This window comes from Melospiza georgiana, chromosome 11 (genome assembly GCF_028018845.1).
Source record: "Melospiza georgiana isolate bMelGeo1 chromosome 11, bMelGeo1.pri, whole genome shotgun sequence".
NCBI lineage: Eukaryota > Metazoa > Chordata > Aves > Passeriformes > Passerellidae > Melospiza > Melospiza georgiana.
Window position 1 is genome coordinate 17284335 of NC_080440.1, and position 18442 is coordinate 17302776.

The 18442-nt window shown below is 50.5% G+C and overlaps 1 protein-coding gene across 1 annotated transcript in view; it reads right to left on the reverse strand.

Annotated features, from left to right (window-relative positions):
- The window catches only part of RNF123 (ring finger protein 123), a 47617-nt gene extending 30090 nt beyond the window's left edge, over positions 1 to 17527 (reverse strand). The window contains exons 1-21 of the mRNA XM_058031822.1: positions 17464 to 17527; positions 15124 to 15317; positions 14059 to 14143; positions 11982 to 12061; positions 11150 to 11247; positions 9955 to 10009; positions 9543 to 9628; positions 8723 to 8809; positions 8194 to 8261; positions 7231 to 7356; positions 6415 to 6529; positions 5489 to 5593; positions 5233 to 5358; positions 3998 to 4090; positions 3754 to 3827; positions 3201 to 3318; positions 2622 to 2721; positions 2143 to 2204; positions 1979 to 2050; positions 1202 to 1322; positions 322 to 423 (exon numbers count right to left, since the gene is read on the reverse strand). Coding sequence (XP_057887805.1) covers positions 322 to 423; positions 1202 to 1322; positions 1979 to 2050; positions 2143 to 2204; positions 2622 to 2721; positions 3201 to 3318; positions 3754 to 3827; positions 3998 to 4090; positions 5233 to 5358; positions 5489 to 5593; positions 6415 to 6529; positions 7231 to 7356; positions 8194 to 8261; positions 8723 to 8809; positions 9543 to 9628; positions 9955 to 10009; positions 11150 to 11247; positions 11982 to 12061; positions 14059 to 14143; positions 15124 to 15205 — 1855 coding nt within the window. The 5' untranslated portion in view covers positions 15206 to 15317; positions 17464 to 17527. The remainder of the gene's footprint in view (positions 1 to 321; positions 424 to 1201; positions 1323 to 1978; positions 2051 to 2142; positions 2205 to 2621; positions 2722 to 3200; positions 3319 to 3753; positions 3828 to 3997; positions 4091 to 5232; positions 5359 to 5488; positions 5594 to 6414; positions 6530 to 7230; positions 7357 to 8193; positions 8262 to 8722; positions 8810 to 9542; positions 9629 to 9954; positions 10010 to 11149; positions 11248 to 11981; positions 12062 to 14058; positions 14144 to 15123; positions 15318 to 17463) is intronic.
- Between the last annotated feature and the right edge of the window lie 915 nt (positions 17528 to 18442).

Below are 18442 nucleotides of genomic sequence, written 5' to 3' on the forward strand. Positions count from 1 at the left end.
AGAGCTCAGCTGATGGTCAGGGCTTTGACAGCTCCCAGCCCTTGGCTGTGCTGCAGTAAGAACACCATACCAGATATTCCCAGACTATTCCCTTCCTCCAACTGCCACATGCCCAATTCAGGGATACAAGCAGTAAACTGTTAACTTAAAGGACACTAAGAGGCACGGTGTCTTCTTCAAAGTAATTTGAATCTCATTAAAGTTCAACTTTCCTCTCCCTGAATTTAATCAAAATTCATTAACCACAGCTCCCTCCCTGGAATGCCTTGCATGAATTCCATCCAAGACCTGGATTCAGGTATTGGCAATGAGAGCACTTACCTTTCAGAGTCTTCTTAAGATGAGACAAAAGACCTCCAAGTCGCTGAAGGTCAAAATAATCCACCTTCCCATTATAGAAGAGTTGAGGAGGGACATAGGCCTCTAAAACAGAGGAGGAGTTTTGTTTTTTTCCATGCACAGGATGCACAAAGTCATGTAAGGGCTCCTAAAGCAGACCCCAGGACCCACAGTTAGGACTAACATTTAGGGACAAGTTTTGTTGTAATAAAAGCACAGGCCATTAAGGCAGAGGTGATTTCCACAATGGAGCAAGCATTAGATCCATGCAGAAAGAGGAGCAACCAATGGCTATCAACTAGAGTGCCAGCACTTCCTCCCTCCAGCCACAGTCACGGGGCAAACTGGATCATCAGATACCTTGGCAGCTCTCCACCTGGCTACTCCAGCTCTGCCACTTAGTCCCACAGGGACAGCAAGGCACTTGCTGAGTCTAGAGAAAAGGTCAGCCTAAAGTAAGGAGAGGGAATACCAATGGGGTCTAAGGGTGGGAAAACAACTGGCACTGCTTTAGTTTCCCCTTATTTCCACAGTTTGGGAACTCCAAAATGAGAAAAATATCTTCCCAAAACTCTGGATCCCAAAAACCAATGGATCACTGAGCTGCCCTTCACAGCCCCACAGACAATAGTGGACTCTGCTCCAGAGCAGATGGGGGAATAGCAAACAGTCCAGGTGTCCTTCTGCAAGTCTCACATCTGGATGTTGACTGCAATAGATCTGCACACAGGAACTCCCCAAGGTGACAGAAGGCTCAGACACTCATTAGAGACAACATTTTCAACATCCTGGAAGCACTGCCAAGAGGCAAACCTTGTCCTAACCACAGGAAAGCCTGCAAAGCCTCTCCCCCAGGCCTCACCTTCACTGCTCAGGGCAGCTGGGGTCTTTGCTTTGTGGCCATCCCAGAAGTAGCGCAGGGCAGCGATGAGCCGGTGCAGGAAGCACACCATGTACTCTGGTGGGCACAGCACAGCCAGGTTCTAGGGCAAGAATGAGAGTCCAGCATCAGGCCAGGTGTGAAAGTGCATCTCAGGCCAAAGGGCTACATGGAGCAGGCAGAAACTTTTGTGTTCTCAGCCTTGCTAGCATCTCTAGCTTACAGCTCTGGCAGAGAGCCCAGACCTGACGGTGGGCAGCAGTTTCCACCTCTGGGACACCTCTGTCACTGGTCTGACAGAGGATGAGGGATAACACACAATCCATCATGAAAGATGGGGATGAACACAGGGATGCAGGTGAAGAAAGGGTTTCCTACACAGCAGATGCCTGCCTCCCAAAACCTCAGGCAACAGCCTGACCCAGGGTCAGAGGAACAATCCTCACCCAGGAGTGAGGAAGGAGGATGCCAAAGCCAGCAGCCCCACTGTGGCAGAGCATTCCACAGCCACACTCTCTGAGAGGCCATAGGAGGATATTCAGCTCCCATCTAAGACTTCCCAAGGACCACTTTCCTATAAATCACTGCACACCTAACTTGCCTGGTTTCCAGATCTCCCCCTCCTCATTCCCTGTCATAGTTACACCTCAGTGGATCAACTACTGGCAGCAGCCTGGCCAGAAGAGCAGAGCTCTCAGCCTGGAGGTGCAGAAAGCCCCCAGGGTCAGACTTGCAGAAAGGTTGGCCCCTCTGACTTACCCCTCTGTTGCTGGCGTTTTCCTGAAGAAACTTGCGGAATTTGTTTAGGAAGATGTATCTGGAGGCTTCCCCCTGGCAGAAGAAGAGAAACCAGGTGGTAAATCCAGGATTTACAAAGCACATCACATGAAGATATTGTCCCAAAAGACCCACAGAGTGCTTACCCCTCCTCTGTCCTTATTGTTCAGCAGCAACTTCAGAATCTGAACCTGGAGACCTTCCACCACTAAAAGGGAGACACAAATCTGCCATCAGAAAACCAGCACTGGAGAACAACTCCCCCTCTTAACCCCAGCTGCAGTACCCTGTCCCCAGGAGAAAGGTTCCCTCCCCAGCACAGGGGGCCCAGGAAGAACCAGTGACAGCAGAAAGCCAATCCCACCACTGAGAATCTTCTCCTCCACTACCTAGCAGGAAATTCATCCATAGCTAAAAACCAATGCAGAGGTTCGCTCCTGCCCCATCCTGGGGGGCTGCAGGTCTGTGCAGTGGGGAACCATCAGAACAGAGCATGGCTGGCCCCCACCTCTGCACCACAGCCTGTCCTGGCTGTACTTCACATAGTGAAGTACATAGGATTTAGAAAGCCCCTGGCTGCACAAAAAGTGTGGGATCTTGGCAACTTCCCTCCCTCCCCACAAACCTTCAATGCGCTTCTTGAGCCGCTGGCAGCCTCTCTCGTACGCCCGACGCCTCAGCCTCTCCTCAGCACTCTCCTCCTTCACCTCCTTACTCTCCTTGCCCTGCTTGGGGCACAGACACTGATTAGTAGGAGAGCACTGCACAGGGAAAATATCTTGCCAGAAATGCCCTCAAACAATGCAAAATGGAGAGCAGAGACTCCCTGAAACAATGTGCCAGTGTGTGACTGCAGCTGGCAGGACACCTAAACAGGTCTCCTCCAGCCTTGTAATGAATAATGGCAGGAGATCTTTTGAGGACACCCCAGTCAATTCCTAAATACTGTGAGGTTCCCTTCCAAATCTGTTGCCACAGAAAACTGTCCCCCCTTCCCTGGGTGAGCATCACACCTCAAACATACTCTCTAAGGGGACAAAAAAGATGACAGGGGAATGGAAAAGCTCTAGCTCTCAAATAGTAAGATCCACCAGTGCTAACACAGCTGGAAATAGGGGCCACCCGACTTCCTCAGCCAGAAAAAGATACAAATGGCAGGCAACAACATTTCCTCAGATTCCCGGGTGGAAGTGCCTGTACTCACGTCCTTGGTGAAGCGGTTTGGCCACCACGTGGTGGGAATGAGCTCCTGCAGGCCTGCCTCCTCCACACGCAGGGGGCTCTTGATGTAGAAGAACACAACGGAACGGAGCACGTCGAAGCTGTGCTGGAGTTAAAGCAAGCACAGAAGCTACGCTGGGAGAAGGGACATGTCTCCAGAGCTGTAGTGACAGATTCCTTTCCAAACTATCACTGCAAGATCCAGAGGCCTCTGGAGAAGCCCCACATAGCTGTCACAGCAGCTGCACAAATGCTACCACAGGGCTGGACTGCTCTGAAAGTGGTTTTGCTGTAGGGATTTTAGAGGTCAGTCAGGTAGAAACGAGCTCCTGTGTGTTACCAGGATGTGAACTATACAACACTGCTGCCTGCCCTCAAAGCATTTATAGGAAATGGTGTCAGGCAGAGGAGATCTGAGAAATGAGCTCTCAAGACATGGTGGCTTCTGCCTTCCTGGACCTACAGGTCCTTGAAGTGTCCTCAGCTGCATTACTGAGGGAAGGGAAAACTGAGACAGGAGGAGACACAAAGGATACAGAACATTGCTGAGTAGGTATTTCCTAGATTTCTCATGCTTCAGGACTGCAATGGTGAGCCGGAGGTAGTGGATCTAGGAAAACAGGAGAAGCAAAAGTGACTCCATCTGCAGAATGCACAACTCTCCAATGGGCACAGTGTGACAAAACTGCCATCTTTGGATCAAACAACTACAGGATCCCAAACATCCTGTACCTTTGGACATGGGGACAGATTCCTGGGGATTCAGAAGTGCAAACTCACTTGTAATCCCAGGTCTGGGATGATGGGGGAGAACCTGTAAGCCCGCAGCAGGGACATCAGGAGCTGCTTGAGGCACTCATGCACTTCATACTCCTGAGAAAATAAGAAACACATTTAAGAACAACAGCAAGGAGTCAGGAACAGCTATAGCTCCCAGACTGAGATCTTGGAAGGAAGCATTCATTTCTGAACTGAAAAAGCAGGTGCTCTGAACCCACAGCGTCCCTCTGACTCCACAGGAGAGAGTCCAAGCAGAAGCTGGTGCCAGTGCTTTGCTACAGGGAAACAAGTCTCTGCAGGAAGTCCAACCCACAAGTCACCTACAAAAAGCCAAAGTCCCAGGCCCTATTTGTTGGGCAGTCACCAGTCCTCTTATTCCCTGACTCTACCCAAGACACAGTATTGGTACAACCAACCAGAAGAGAAAGAAGTAAGCCTTGGGTAAATGTGATGAGAGAAGAGTTGTCTGTTTGAATTCAACTCATAGCCAACCAGCAGGATGAGAGCCAACTCTTCCACACACACAGCAGTGCTACCAGAGGGTGCAGTTTCACTGCTAAGATGGTGGCCCTGAAGGAGTCATGACATTTTTCTATTAAACTTCTCATGGCAGCTGGCTGGGCCAGTGCCCACATCTGTAATCTGTTACCCCAAAGGGCAGACGTGCTGTCTCCAAGCAGATCCCTGGCAGGGACTGGCTCTGTGTAACCACCCAAGCACTCCAGCAGCAGCAGCAGCTTCCCCTCAAACATGTGTCCCAGGAAGGAGTAAGCTCATCCAGCATGGACAGGAAGGGAAGTTGGAGGAGGCAGTGCTGGAGATGGTGAGAGTGCACTGCACACCTCTACCCTAGTCCCACACACTCTGATCCATCTCTTCAGCACACAGCAGCACTTGAGACCTCCACAGTCAAATACACATTACTAACAATCAGAAGATTATTCTTATTGATAAATGTGATGTTTCCAGAAACAGGAAGTTATTCACCATCATCAGTTCCTTTAGCAGTAGGAGAAGCTTAGAAATGCCTGGTTAACTCATTGCCAGTGTCTGCATTCAACCCTCAGTGCCTGGGTGTGCAGCAGCAGCCAGATGAGCTAATTGAGAGGGTGGTCTACCACAAAGAAAAAAAGAAGAGAGAGACACTGAACACTACCAGCATTTTGTAGGGCAGGCTCCTGTCCTCAGCATCTCCCAGGGATCCCTAGGGAGGAACCAGCACGCTAGCAACTCACCTCCATCAGAAGCCACATGAGATCCAGCAGCTGCTGAATGAGGGGGTGGGCCTCCACTGCCCCTCCTCGCTCCAGGATGCTCAGCAGGAAGGTCATGAGCACATCTTCCACCAGGTACACCTTGCACTGCAGACAGAGAGGCAGGTCAACGTTCCTCCAAGGCACAGTCACTTCCCAGCAAAAGCTGGGGATTATTTTGCCTTGCAAGAGCAGTAACAAGCACTACAGAACCTGGCAATGGGCAGGCAAAACTCACCATAAGAGGGGAGAAATAATTGAAGATGTGAGCTAGTGTAATCAATACCGTGGGTTCTCCCTGCAGCTGCCACATGGATGTGTCTTTCTCCACCAGCTTCCCCTCCTGCAATGACAAACCCAGAGAGACACATAGCTTGGATCCAGCCCAATCCACCTGTACACCAACTGAATGAACCACATGCCTGGAGCAGCCCTGCTGCTGTCCCATGCCTGACTGCACCAAAAACCTTGAACATGGGAATTCAGAATGCCAAAGAAGCCAGGCCTATTCCTCTGGAAGGCTGTAGTGCAGTCCAGATGTCACTATCAACCACATGCAGGCACTTTGACAACGTTCTATTACAAAAAGGCTCTAGTTTACATGATAATTTGTAAATGGGAACACCTACAGAGGAGGAGAAATAGCAGATCAGGCCTTCATTTGAGCCAAGACCATAGCATATGCCATAGCATATGGCATTTCCTATGCTTTGGGCATCAACAGATCATCCCTCATCCTAGTGGAAAACAGTGTTTCCAGCAAACAGTGCCACAGCCAAAACAATCCTCAAGGCAAACCTGCCAGAATTCCATCACATTACTGAACAGGACATCAGTAAAAAGCTTAGGATATGAACAAACTCATTTCAAGGGTGCAAAATCAAATGCAGCAGTTGTGAGCCTGACAAACATCACTTCTTGAATATTGGCAATGAAACTTTACAGGACTGAGAACAACAAAGCCCAGTATGACTTAAATGAAGTCCTGGAACTACCAGGAGGGCCATTTTGCAAGCCAGAGAGCTCCAGGGACAGGCAGGCCCCATGCAAGCATTCAGACTCTCAGGTGCATGGAGACATCTGAGCTGGCAGCACGTGCCAGGGAGGGCAGAACCCCCTTTCCCAGCACGGTGCCCTCAGATGCACCCCCTGATGGCAGCCTACCGTCACATCTATTCCAATATGGATCACATTCTTCAGGTAGCCCAGCAGCTTCCGAGCCTTCAGCAGGTCTGCCACAGGAGGATCCTGCAGGGGCCGGTAACCTTCCACTGGATAAGTAGGGAGTGTTAAGGGAAAATGCAATCTGATCCTTTTGGGACTCCTTTTGTCTGTGCAAGGAAAAGACTCTGTCTGCTTTATTTTGTACCCAGTCCCAGTTCAAACCTTCTATATGGATGATAAGCCACAAGCTCTCATCTCCACTTCCTCCTTGCTGCAAGCAGAAAGTCTTTCACTTCTTCTTGGTGTGAAATACTTTTTTCATCAGAAAGACCAACTAGAGCTCCCACTACAGCCATCAACAGGCACAGCCAGGACTGCTCTGACAGGAGCTCCAGGCTTCAGCATTCTCACAGCAACAGGCAACACTAATACCATGTCAGAAGTCCCATATGGCTGGGAGGTAAAAGAGATGAGTGACCAAATGGCTCAGCAGCACATCAGCATTAGGGTTTCCAATACTGCTGAGCGAGAATTTTGCAGGATCTGAGTGTCTGGGAGCAGGCATCTCCCAGTTGTAGAGCAGCTGCTGTCTCAGAGCTGAAAGCAACTCTCATTTCAGAAACTTGTGTTTGTGTCCTGTAGTTCTGCTTCAGCTAAGGAGGCATTTGGCTCTTCTCTCCCTGACTCAGCTCTGCACACAAGTGCTGACAGCAGAAAGTGAACTGCAGTCAGGTGTGTATATCTACAGCCTCCAAAGATGGTCTCAGGACAGGCTCTTCCCCCTTCAGAGCTCCTCTCCCCACACCTAAAGGATATCGGAGTGGACGGCTTCCGAAGTTAAAAGCCACAGACTCTTTGAAGGAGAGGCTGATGGCAGGGAAATAGGCCATCCCAGCACCCCTTGTGATGTTATCAAAGGCAGTTCCCAGAGAGATGCCATTCCTGAAAGAAGGAAAACACACAAGGTTTTAGTCACAGCAGGAGGGGTGTGAGGTCAGCTGGGCCACACAGATATCAGCTTGCCAACACGGACACACCCATCAGTCATGCCTCCTGTCATTCCTAACCTGGCACACATGCAAATGTCACAGCTCTGCTGAGTGACAGCCACAGGAAGCACAGGGCCACTCCCATTTTTCATACCAGCATGGGAAGGCACTGGGGTCTACACAACATGCAGAGCCCACTCAGCTTCAAGGGCAACCCAAATCTGTGAGATAACTAAAGCAGCAGGACATTTTAAAGCATATGATTTTTTGGCCTCATCTATTTGATGCTGGTGGCAATCAAGGATAATGCTTTCAATCTACTCCTCCATAAAAGATGACACCAACCATCTAACAGTTTTTAATTGCAACTGACTTGCTGCAGGCCAGGGCTAGAGAACAATTCTCATTGTGCATGGGAGCTGGAAACTGGAGATTTATCAACCTTTTCACAGCTCCTTGTGAATTTAGGACAGGCAAGGTCTTACACTGACTACAAAAGCAATCAATTAAAGCCAAGTGTGGCATTAAACATCACAAGAGATGCCCTTCCCTCTAAAATCCTGGCAAACTTTACAAAGATTTTGTAGCTTGAACATCTTCCTGCCAAATGTTCTCAACTAAACTGAACGGGGACCCAACACCCTATTCAGACGGTTTCTGAACACAAGACAGAGAAACAAAGGCCACAACTACCAAGGAACATAAAGGAGAGAGAGCAGAAATAGGGCTCAGCAACCTTTCTGTTACACACAGACATAAACAAAGCAGGGAATGGGACAAAGATGCTTACAAGCAGAAAGCAATGGTGCCCTCATCAAGGTCTATCAGACAGCTGACGATGTCTCCTGCTGCCCAGGACTGCAAGAGAGGGAGAGAAGAGGTTAAACATATGTTTCCAGGGTTCTCCCACATCACAAGAAAGACTGCAACCCAACCAACCCCTTGTGATTCAGGGTTGAAGAAGAGAGAGTTCCTTCTCCCAGCAGCTCACATCATTTTCAGGCACTTCTAAAGCCCAGTTGGGATCTTTTTCCCCTCTGGCACTAGGAATGTACATTTATCCCAACAATGCACCAGCTCTGATGTACTACAGGGAACCAGAGCCTCCCAGGGACCAACAGCAGCACTGTGCTGGCAATCAGTCTGCTGGGGCTGCTAAACAAAGCCAGCACATCCAGCACCCCTAAAATGCAGACAAGTGCTGGCACACAGCCTGAGGCAGGGAGAAAGGCTTGAGGGCACTTGACAAGGCCCAGCAGACCCAGTGAGCAGAAGGAGTCTCCTGCTTTGTGCTCCATCCATGGGGCACAGCTACTCACTTTGCCATAGTTTGTGGTAGTCACGTTCCACTTGCGCACCCTGTTCCCGTCGTAGGCATAGGAATCTGGCGTGTCCCCAACGCCCTCCTGCACCAAAGCATCAAAGAGAACACTCAGAGCAGGCACAGAGGATTCCTCTCACTGCAAGAGAACCTTTAAGGGGGAGACCAGTAGACAGGGAGAGCAGCTGACAGCACACATGCTCTGCCTGGGAAAAATCCTCACTCTAGGAATGAATCCAGTGGCCTGTGATCTTTGGTTCAGAGAAATGCACCACTCCCTACTTATTTTTGGGTCAGAAGAAGAGTACTGGCATCTGACACTTCTCATTTCTATCAAAGCAGCCCCCTGGGATGCCCATCACTTCCCCTCTCACATACTGCAGAGTGACAAGTTAGTGAAATTCTGCAGCTGACACCCCTTTCCAGCACCAAACATCCCACCCAGATGAAACAAATCTCACCCTCCCCTGGGCAAAAGGAGCCCTGTAGCAGCAGCTGCTGAGGCCCATCCCAAGGGACAGGCTGCCAGCACTGCAGACACACACTTTCTGGGGAAGTTACCAGCTGAAAATCAATATCTAGCAGTTCTACGTGCAACAAGAGCACATCAACATACCCAGCACAGACTTTCCCACTGAGCACCCCTCTGTGGACACAGACCAGAGAGTCTCGTAAAGACTCTTAAAATAGCAAGCCTGGCATTTTGTGTGTGTGTGTGGCATTTCTGGTGTGAATGCCAGCAGGGCACAGCACCAATGCAATGCTCTACACTGACCAAAAAAGCAGGGAAGGAGCATTCTCCAGATTAGCTTTACTACCTCCTGATTAAATCTGCAGTTGAGAGTACACCAGCCAATCTGCATGAGTCCCTGGGAGGAGATGAGCACCTCATAAATCCATTTCCCTGAAAGAAAAAGAGATGCCACAAGGTGAATTCTTGTCCCCTGGCTTGTTGTTGGAGAAGGTGAACCCGACATTGCTCCCACAGAAATATATGTGGCACATAAAGGAGTTTCAGGACATCCCCAGGATTCCCCTCCCATCCTTTATTCTGGCATCACACAATTCCCCATCCTTCTCATTCTTTGGAGAGGTTCAGTGAATGAACTGGGGAAGAGGGGGTTCAAGATCTGGAACATATTCAAGATTTCCCGAGCTCTCCAGCTGTCTAACATCCCATACACCCCTCCCAGGGTCTTCTCTCAAAGCAGCACTGGTTTATCTCCTTACCTTTATACACACATGTTGTGGCCCTGATGGACCCAAAGTTACTGTGGCCAATCACCTGGACCAACAAACAAAAGATATTTTAATGTCAGGCAAAAAGAGAGGCTTGTGCAGTCCTTTCCATTCCCTCTGTCCCTGCCATACCAAAGCAAAATGGAGAGCTATTCACAGGGACAGCATAGGGACAAGAAGGGACATCCTCCCCACCCCAGCAGCTGTACTTGGAGCCAGCTGGCCCCAGGGAATCATTCAGGTCCTTCCCTGGGGCTCATCTGTACTTGATAAACCCCAGTGAAGCACCCAGCATGGCAGCAGTACAAGGACAACATGGTGACAGACAGGTTCCCAGTGAATTGGCACAAAAGTGATTATGATATGGGAAAGATAAATGAATGCTGGACAGGTTAGAACAAAACTACAGATTCCAGGTGTCCAGACCAAAGGCCAGGGCAGGCAGGTAACACAGTGCCTAGGAACTGAGCTGTGTTAAATCCTGACTGTTGCTATCTTGGGACAGACCATGAAGAGGAAATGAAAGCAGGAACAAGGAATTCACAGGCAAGTCAGTCCAATCCATTCTGTGGGTCAATTCTAGCTACAGCCAAAGTAACCCACAGCAAGTGATTAAAGGGAAATGGGAGACCAGGGCAGCCTGATTTGTTAGAGGCTAAAAAGCAGGCATAGATTAAGGGGAAATCAGCTCAAGAGCAGGGGATGTGCTTGCTCATGAAGGGGTGAAAGGAGTGCAGAAATTACTGAAGTAGGAAAGAGTTAAATTCCAGTGGATGCTTTCAGCTGACTTTTTGCAAGGGGAACATCAGCCAAGGAGCAAGCAGGTAATTAGTGGAAACAAAGCAGAAAGGAAAACCTCAGCTTCAGCCTCTTTCTCCCCTTTCAAGAAGACCAGAAGGAAGGAAGAGGCAGCCTGCTGGAGGGAGGGACAGGAAAGCTACCCTGGCCAGGGTAGTCCTTTCACATCCTCACAGCCCCACTCAAACCTTGCTGACACTGAGTGGCACTGCCAGACTTTCTCCCAGGAGAGCTCATTTCCTGCAGGATCCTGCACCTTCCAGGCAAACTCCATTTACACACGCTACAAAGCCACTGACAGGGATCTACTACAAAGAACAAACCAACAAGCCCCGAGTGCTTTTAGTCCCACAAAATGATTTTCTGCTGTGTCCAGCAACACACTCACCCCAAGTAAGTCATCATCGACCAGCAGGAGCCCCTCAAAGCCGCTGGTGTGGTCCAAAACCACAGTGGAGGGACCGAGCCGGCCCTCTGCCACCTGATCTGAAACAAGAGTTGCAGAAAACCTGTTGGGGAGAGCTGTGCAGGGTTGAACAGCTCACCCACTGGGTACCTCTAGCCAGACTGCAACAGCACCTGCTTCAGGGGAGGAAGATTTAAAAGGAAGTCTTCACAGCAACTCAGCTATGCAGCATTCAGGACACATTAAGTTTTCCACATCACCTGAAAATTTTACTTTGACAAAATTCAAAGGCTAAACTCAGTGCCAAATGTTTGGCCAACATGTCACACTTTGATTGAAGCCAGCAAGAAAAATTTGGCTTTCTAGGAGGGGAGCAAGGCTGTATCTTGCCACATCCTGATTCACTCAGAGAAACGATGGCAGTAAGAACACAGGGTACAGCCTGAGGCCCAAAGTGAATACCTGCAGTGGAGACCAGCATGCAGTAATTGTCAACAAGCCTCTGCACCTCTCACTGATGATAGCACTGCACACTCCTGGTCAAAGCAATGGCTCTGCATATCATTATCAGTAAAATATCCCCAAAACTGCTTTTCCAGACATTTTAGCCTGGAAATCTGCCTCCATCTGCAAACAAACCTGCTGCAAGGCTGGCTGATGAGCCCCTCACAGGCAGGATTTAAAAGCACAACAAATTAAGAGCACAGGGAGGCACAACAGCACTCACTCAGAAATGCCTATCATGATACAACTTGTCCTTCCCAATGAAGCAGCAAAGGCAAGAAGCACAAATTGGACAGGCAGTATCTCCTACCTCTGCTGTCTTCAGAGCCATTCTCCTCTGCCAGCAATCTCTCAAGGTGCTCCTGCAGGTTCTGGAACGTCAGGTGCTTCCTAGGGAATAAACACACAGCAGCTCTTACAAAAAACTTTGTCTTCAATATTTCAAGAGTTGCAGCCCAGACCAGTGTCCTATGCTGAGACATGAGCCAGGAAGTTCTGTCATTGATCTGTTTCAAGTCATGAATCTAAGGAATTTGTTGCCCATTGTGTTGGGACAATGAATGAAGGAAGGACCAAACACAGCACAAACAAGCCAAGTAGTTAACAAAGAATCTTACAGTCTTCAGTCTGCTCAGGAGTGTATTGTGGCAGTAAGAAAACTGTGGTACAAGGCAGCAAGAAACCAGCTGTGCTACCAATAACTATGGACACGACTTTGCTGCAATCAGCATCATACAAACGTGGCCTAAGTCAGGATTCGTTTTTTCCCCAAAGTATATTTTGCAATACAAAAGAAGAGAGAGGATCAGAGCAGCAGCTGTAGCAGTTCAGACAAAGGTCAGGCTAGTCCAGCATCCTCTCTCTGTGAAAACAGCTAAAACCATTTTGTTTTCATACTGAAAATTCTCTCATGCATCCCCTTTGGGCCACTGTTCTAGAGAACTTACTGCCTTTCCTTGGTTCTCTCCTTTCAAGGATAGTTCACTTAGCTAATCCTTGCACAAGAGTCTCCTTTTACTGTGAGAACCACTAGTTGCTCCTATCCCTGCTTCCCACTTCCAAAGCCATCTGGGAAACTTTTCACTTCTCCAGGATTAGGGATTTCCCTCTCACCCAAATGGTGAGAGCCTTATGAAAGCCTGATGGGTGTGAAAATGCACAGAAGTGAAATCAAAGAATCAGCTTTGGTTGGCACGAGAAGGGTGGCTTCAGCAAAGCTGCTTAATCAGCACTGGCATGAAGGAGGAGTTGTGGAAGGAGAGTGGAAGAGCATGAGGCAGGCAGAGAGATGTCTGCAGTGAGCTCCTCTATAAAGAATTCAGGCCTCTGAAGGCAAGATGTCATACCATAAAAGTTGCTCTCTTATGGTAAATGTTATTTCCAAGACCTCTTTGACTGCTACTGGGCTTTCTACCAAGTAGCCACGTCCAGGGAAGAAGGGTGGCAGGCAGGAAAAAAGAGAAGCCAGTCCAACAAACTATCAGTTCTGTGCATTCAAGTCATTAATCACCAGACAAAGAAATCAGAAATATTGAAAACCAAAATGCTCAGGCAGTGGAGTGTTCCAAGGCTTTCTGGCAGGAGAGCTCGTGGTAAAGTAACATGACCCACTTTGCCTCCCCCGCACCATCACCCCGGCTCACCAAGAGCCAGAGGGCCAAGAACTATTTATAGCAGCTCTGAGCTCACGTTGGAGCTGGCAGTCCTAAGTATAGCCTTGGAATGTGACCCCAGCCATGCTGCAGCACTGCCAGCCAGCAGGAGCACAGGCCTGCCTCACTCTGCCACACTCCTACCTGCCCTGAACCTGCCTGACTTGCCTCTGGCAAAAGAGATGCAAGAGGAATTCTTTTCATCCAACACTACAGGTTTCTGGGATTAAAAGGTGGAGGAGAACTGAAAATAAATAGGAAAAAAGCAGTCACTAAACAGGACTTTTGTGTTTTTCTTCCTTTGGTGACTCCTAATTAAAGTACCAGCAGTTCCACAGCCTGGAAAATGTATGGAATTGCACGGGTCAGTAACAGTCTTGCCTTTAGGTTACAGGGCACTATTTTTAATTCTTGCACCTGACACGTGTGAATTTTGCACTTCCTTACAAGCAAAGGGGGAACAGGAACAACCACGTGAATGCCCACTTATTTCAAAAATATTGCCTAGAGTGCTGGTATATGGGATTTTTCATGCAAAAAAAGAATCCTTCCTCACAAGCCCTGCAGTTTGAAAAAGCCATTAAAAGAGCAGACCTCAGAGTTGTTTCTGTAACATGGAGCTGCTGTGTTTTTAACAAAGATCACTGTGTGGCACTAGAGGATCTTTCCTTTCACACAGTGCTGTTTATCTGGAGGTGGCATCACTGGCCACCTGGGCAGTGAGAAGTCTGATACCTGTAAGCAGCTGCAGGCTGGTTCCCATCAGCACTGGTAAAGACTCGGTGCAGGTAATCATTCAGCAGCCTGCTGTTCACAATCCCTTGGGAGAAACAGGAAGGAAATAAGCTTACAGAGTCTGGGGGAAACTCAAACATGAATTTCATGTACAAGCAAGAAACTGGTAACTATGGGTAAATTATGGGTTCATGTTTGCTGATCAACACAACGGAAAATGCAGCTTCAAGCAGTCATTTATCACCTTACTGTCCTCACTAGCAGAGCCAGAGTCCAGCATTATTGGGTGCATCTCCCCAAAAAAGACTCTTTCCAATTTGAGCTGCTCTGCCATAGCAACTAGGAGCCTATAAATTGCTCCACACAGGTGGAAGTGCATCCTCAGGAATCCTGCTGTGCTAAAGTAACTCCAAAAGCTGAAAGCAGGGATCCAATTTCATTTAAAAAAAAACTAAAACCTAACACCACTGCAATTCCTGGTGTCCTATTCATACCCAGGATGTCTCTTAACCACATAAAAGATGCTGAGATGGAAAGGCTGCAGGAGCAGCTCACCTCACGTAACCCAGAACCCTATTTAATGATGCGTGCCTCACCTTCACTAAACAACCCTTAGTGTCACACTGATGCAGCATTCCTTGTTTCTGAGTGCAACAGTGCCCTCAAATGCCAGGTTTGTGGTCTCATAAGCACACTTGTGCTGGATTGGTGACGCCAAGAAAAAAAACCAGACTGCCTGGCAGGTAGCAAAATTTCCCAGAAAAGGATTCCTTTGAGAATTTGACATCCTGGAAGGGGAACTCCCTAAATCAGATGGCAGGCAGGCAACAAAACATTCCCCAGCTTTATGAGGCAGGGCTGTGTGCTGAAGAAAAGGCTCTGTGACCTGAGTTTCTGGAGTCATTAGTACTACAGGAATGTCCCATCCAAAATCTCATCTCACTTTGAGGATTTACTCAGTTTCAGACCCCTACACCTCACACTACCAAGGTAACTGCAGCAAGGCAAGGGATGCTCCTGGATCCACAGTGCTCCTGTTCCCACAGGGCATGTACAGCACCCTACCTGTGACCTTGGACTTCTCTGGCTCAGTGCTCAGCCTGTAATTCTTCCTTGAGAAAGCAGTCCCAGCACCTCTCGACGTCATTCTTCACAGGCACCGCTTCCAGAGCAGACATAAGATGGGCAGACGCCTAGAACAAACCCTTCTGGGGAGGATGCTGCCTTTAGACTTCTCCCTTTCTTGGAGGCTGGTTTACCTGAATTAAACAACAGGGATAAGCCAAAAAATAGCCACAGTCCTTGCATGTCCCAATGGCATTACACAAGAGCCCCAAAACAACTACCTGCTGACCCTGCTCTCAGTCCCACTGCTGCCCAACAGCTCAAAATCTTCCCAATGCAGATGAACCATGAAGCCACACTCCAGGCAGCCACACAAACCCCACTCCAAAGAAAGACACAGGCACAACCAAGCCAGAAACACAGGCAACCTTCACACCAAGCCTGGGCCAGAAGCACTGGGCCAGCACAGGGCCAAACCACCCCAGTGCCAAACACCGCTGAGAGTGGGAACTGCACTGCTGCTTGTGTCCTGACAAACACTTCTGCCTTTCCCTCCTGCTCTGTACTCTTTAGGACAGCAACATGAGCCTGGTTAATCTTCTGTTCAGCAGGTGTTTAGATTATTCCACTACTCAAAACAAAGAGAGAGGAAAAAGGAATGAGACAAATGCAGATGGACTGGGCTACAATAGAATATCACTGACTACAAAGTGAAAGGCCCAGAGACACGGGGACAAAAAGACAGAGGTAATATACAATAGCTTTTACAAGTGAAAATCTGCCATGAGACTACAGATTCAGGAACCTTCTAGAATCACTAGAATGCTATCAGAGCTGACATGTGCCAGGACAAAAAGAATACATTCAAGTGGCTAGTTCCATCCAGCTTCCAAATGTTCGGCTATACCCCTCTCCTGCTTCCAACTGCCCCAATAGCCAACCCTCACTGGAAGACTCTCCCTGGACATCCATCTGTCAAAGCACTTTATGACACACAGAGCAATAGGAAGATGCAACAGGAGCAAAGACTGCAGGAATGAAATGCTTGCTGGCAATCTCATGCAGAGCAGAAACTAAGGTGAAGCCAAGAAAAGGAGTGCCAAGTGCCACAAGTGCCACACCAACACAAAATCACATTGGCTTCAGCTAGACTTGGAAAAGGGTTGCCTAAAACCCCTTTCCTCAGGACCACGCCAGCACTCAGCAGTGGAGCAACACCGCCTGGCCTCCCTCCTGCAGCACTGCTGAGCAAAATAGCGGGAACAAAGCAAAGACCAGCCTGGATCAAAGGCCCTGAATGATGCGTCAGGAACTCAAAACAAGAGATAAAACAATAATGACAAACTCGTAGTTTACTACCAAAGCAGAGCAGACAGCACAATGTGTACTATCCTAAAAGTACTCGACACATGACATGACTTCACCTCTGTCAGAACAAGTTAAAAACACCCGAGGGCAGTCGGGAGTGCCCACGGCTCTCCTAAAGGCAGCCACTCTGGTAAGCCTGAATGCCCAAGGCAGAGCACGAAGCCCCTCCACACTGGCACCACATGGGATGCAGTGCTGGCACAGCTGCAGTGCCAGGGTGTTTGCACAGCTGGAGCAGATGTTGCTTTCAACAGGTCTGGGAAAGGGCAGAGCAGGGGGACACACATCTGCCCCATGTGCGATTCACAGAAGCAAAGACACCCTGCTCTGAGCCTGGCCCCGGGCTGAACTCCCTTCTCTGGGCAAGAGCAAGCAGCTGCCAGCAGCAGGGCAGAACACAGCACAGGAGCAGCCAGAGCTGAAGTGGAGGCGACTGGCGGCAGGCGGGGAGGCCGAGAAGCCAGGCCGGCCAACACAACTTTGTGTGGCAGCCGCCGGCCGAGCCCTGGGACTCGCAGCAGGCAAAGGCAAACAGCAGAGCCCGGCGCTGATCACAGAACTGCCCTGCCCTCATCCCAGCCGTGGGTCCCCGTGGCACCCCAACCTGCGGCCACCCCAGCCCACAAGCACCGGGCAGCACTGCCGTGCTCACACCCAGCAGCCTGCCCCAAAGCCGGACTCGCCCCGCAGCCAGCGGCGCCCCGTAACCCAGAGCCAGCCCTAGAGCGGGCGGCACTGCCGGCAGCCACAGACACCCCCAAACCCGGAAGGGCTCTCCGTGCCCACGAACACCCCAAAGCCGAGAACCCCCTACACCTGCCTACGAGCCGTGAGGCGCGGCGGCCACCCCCCGATCGGGCGCCTCCCGCACAGCCGGACGCCACTCCCCGAGCCGGCCGCGGCCCGAGCCCCCCGCGGCCCCGGGGGAGCCCCCGCGCTGCCGGCACCGGGCCCCGCGGCCGCCGCACTCACCGCCGGCCCGGCCGCGCCGCCGCCGCCGCCGCTACGGCGACCCGCGAGGGCCATGGCGGGCGGGCGGGACGCGTTGCCGGGAGACGGGCGGGACTCTCTCCGCGCTCGGGCAGGGCCGGGCCGCGGTGCCCTGCCCCGGGGAAGGACCGGCGGCAGAGCCCTCCTGGTGCTTGTGTGAACTTCTCCGGAGGAAACCGAGCAGGGTCGGGGCCGCCGAGACGCGAAGGTCTCGGCACGGAGGTGGGCAAGCGGCTAAGGCCAGCCCGCACGAGGGAGGCCCGGGCCCGCGCTGCCCACACCCAGGGACACAACGACCCTGTGGGCCAGAGCCGCACCTGCCCTCGGAGAGAGAGCAGGAGGAGGGAGCCGACACATGAGCATGGGTGCTTTATTGTGCCTGTGGAGTGGGATCAGTGTACTGGGGGACGGTCCACAGCAGGTCCTGTGGCGGTGTCCCGGCTGGCTGTGGGGATTCTGGGTCCAGCATTGCAAATGGGAGCAGTCTTGCATCCACAAGGGCCCAGGGAGCATCTGGACTGGAGCGTCTGACACTTTCAAGATAGAAACATAGGGTCACAGAATGATTTGAGTTGTAAGGAATCTGAAAAATAATCTAATTCCACCTCCCTGCCATGGGCAGGGACACCTCCCACGAGACCAGGCTGCTCCAAACCCCATTCAGTCTGGCCTTGAACACTTCCAGGGATGGAGCAGTCACAGCTTCTCTGGGCAAATTGTGCCAGGGCCCCCACAGCTTGCTGGTACCCAGCTCCAGCAGCCCCAGCACCACCAGCCAGCTACCATCAGGGTCCTCTTGTGTCTCCCCAGATCCAGAAAATGCCAGACTTTGCTCCAGCACCCCTGGGCCCGTGTGGATCCAAGGCTGCTCCAGCCTGCAGCGTTGGGCCAGAATCCCCACAGGCAGCCCAGATGCCACTGCAGGACCTGCCATGCACAGTGCCCCAGTTCTGGCCCTGAC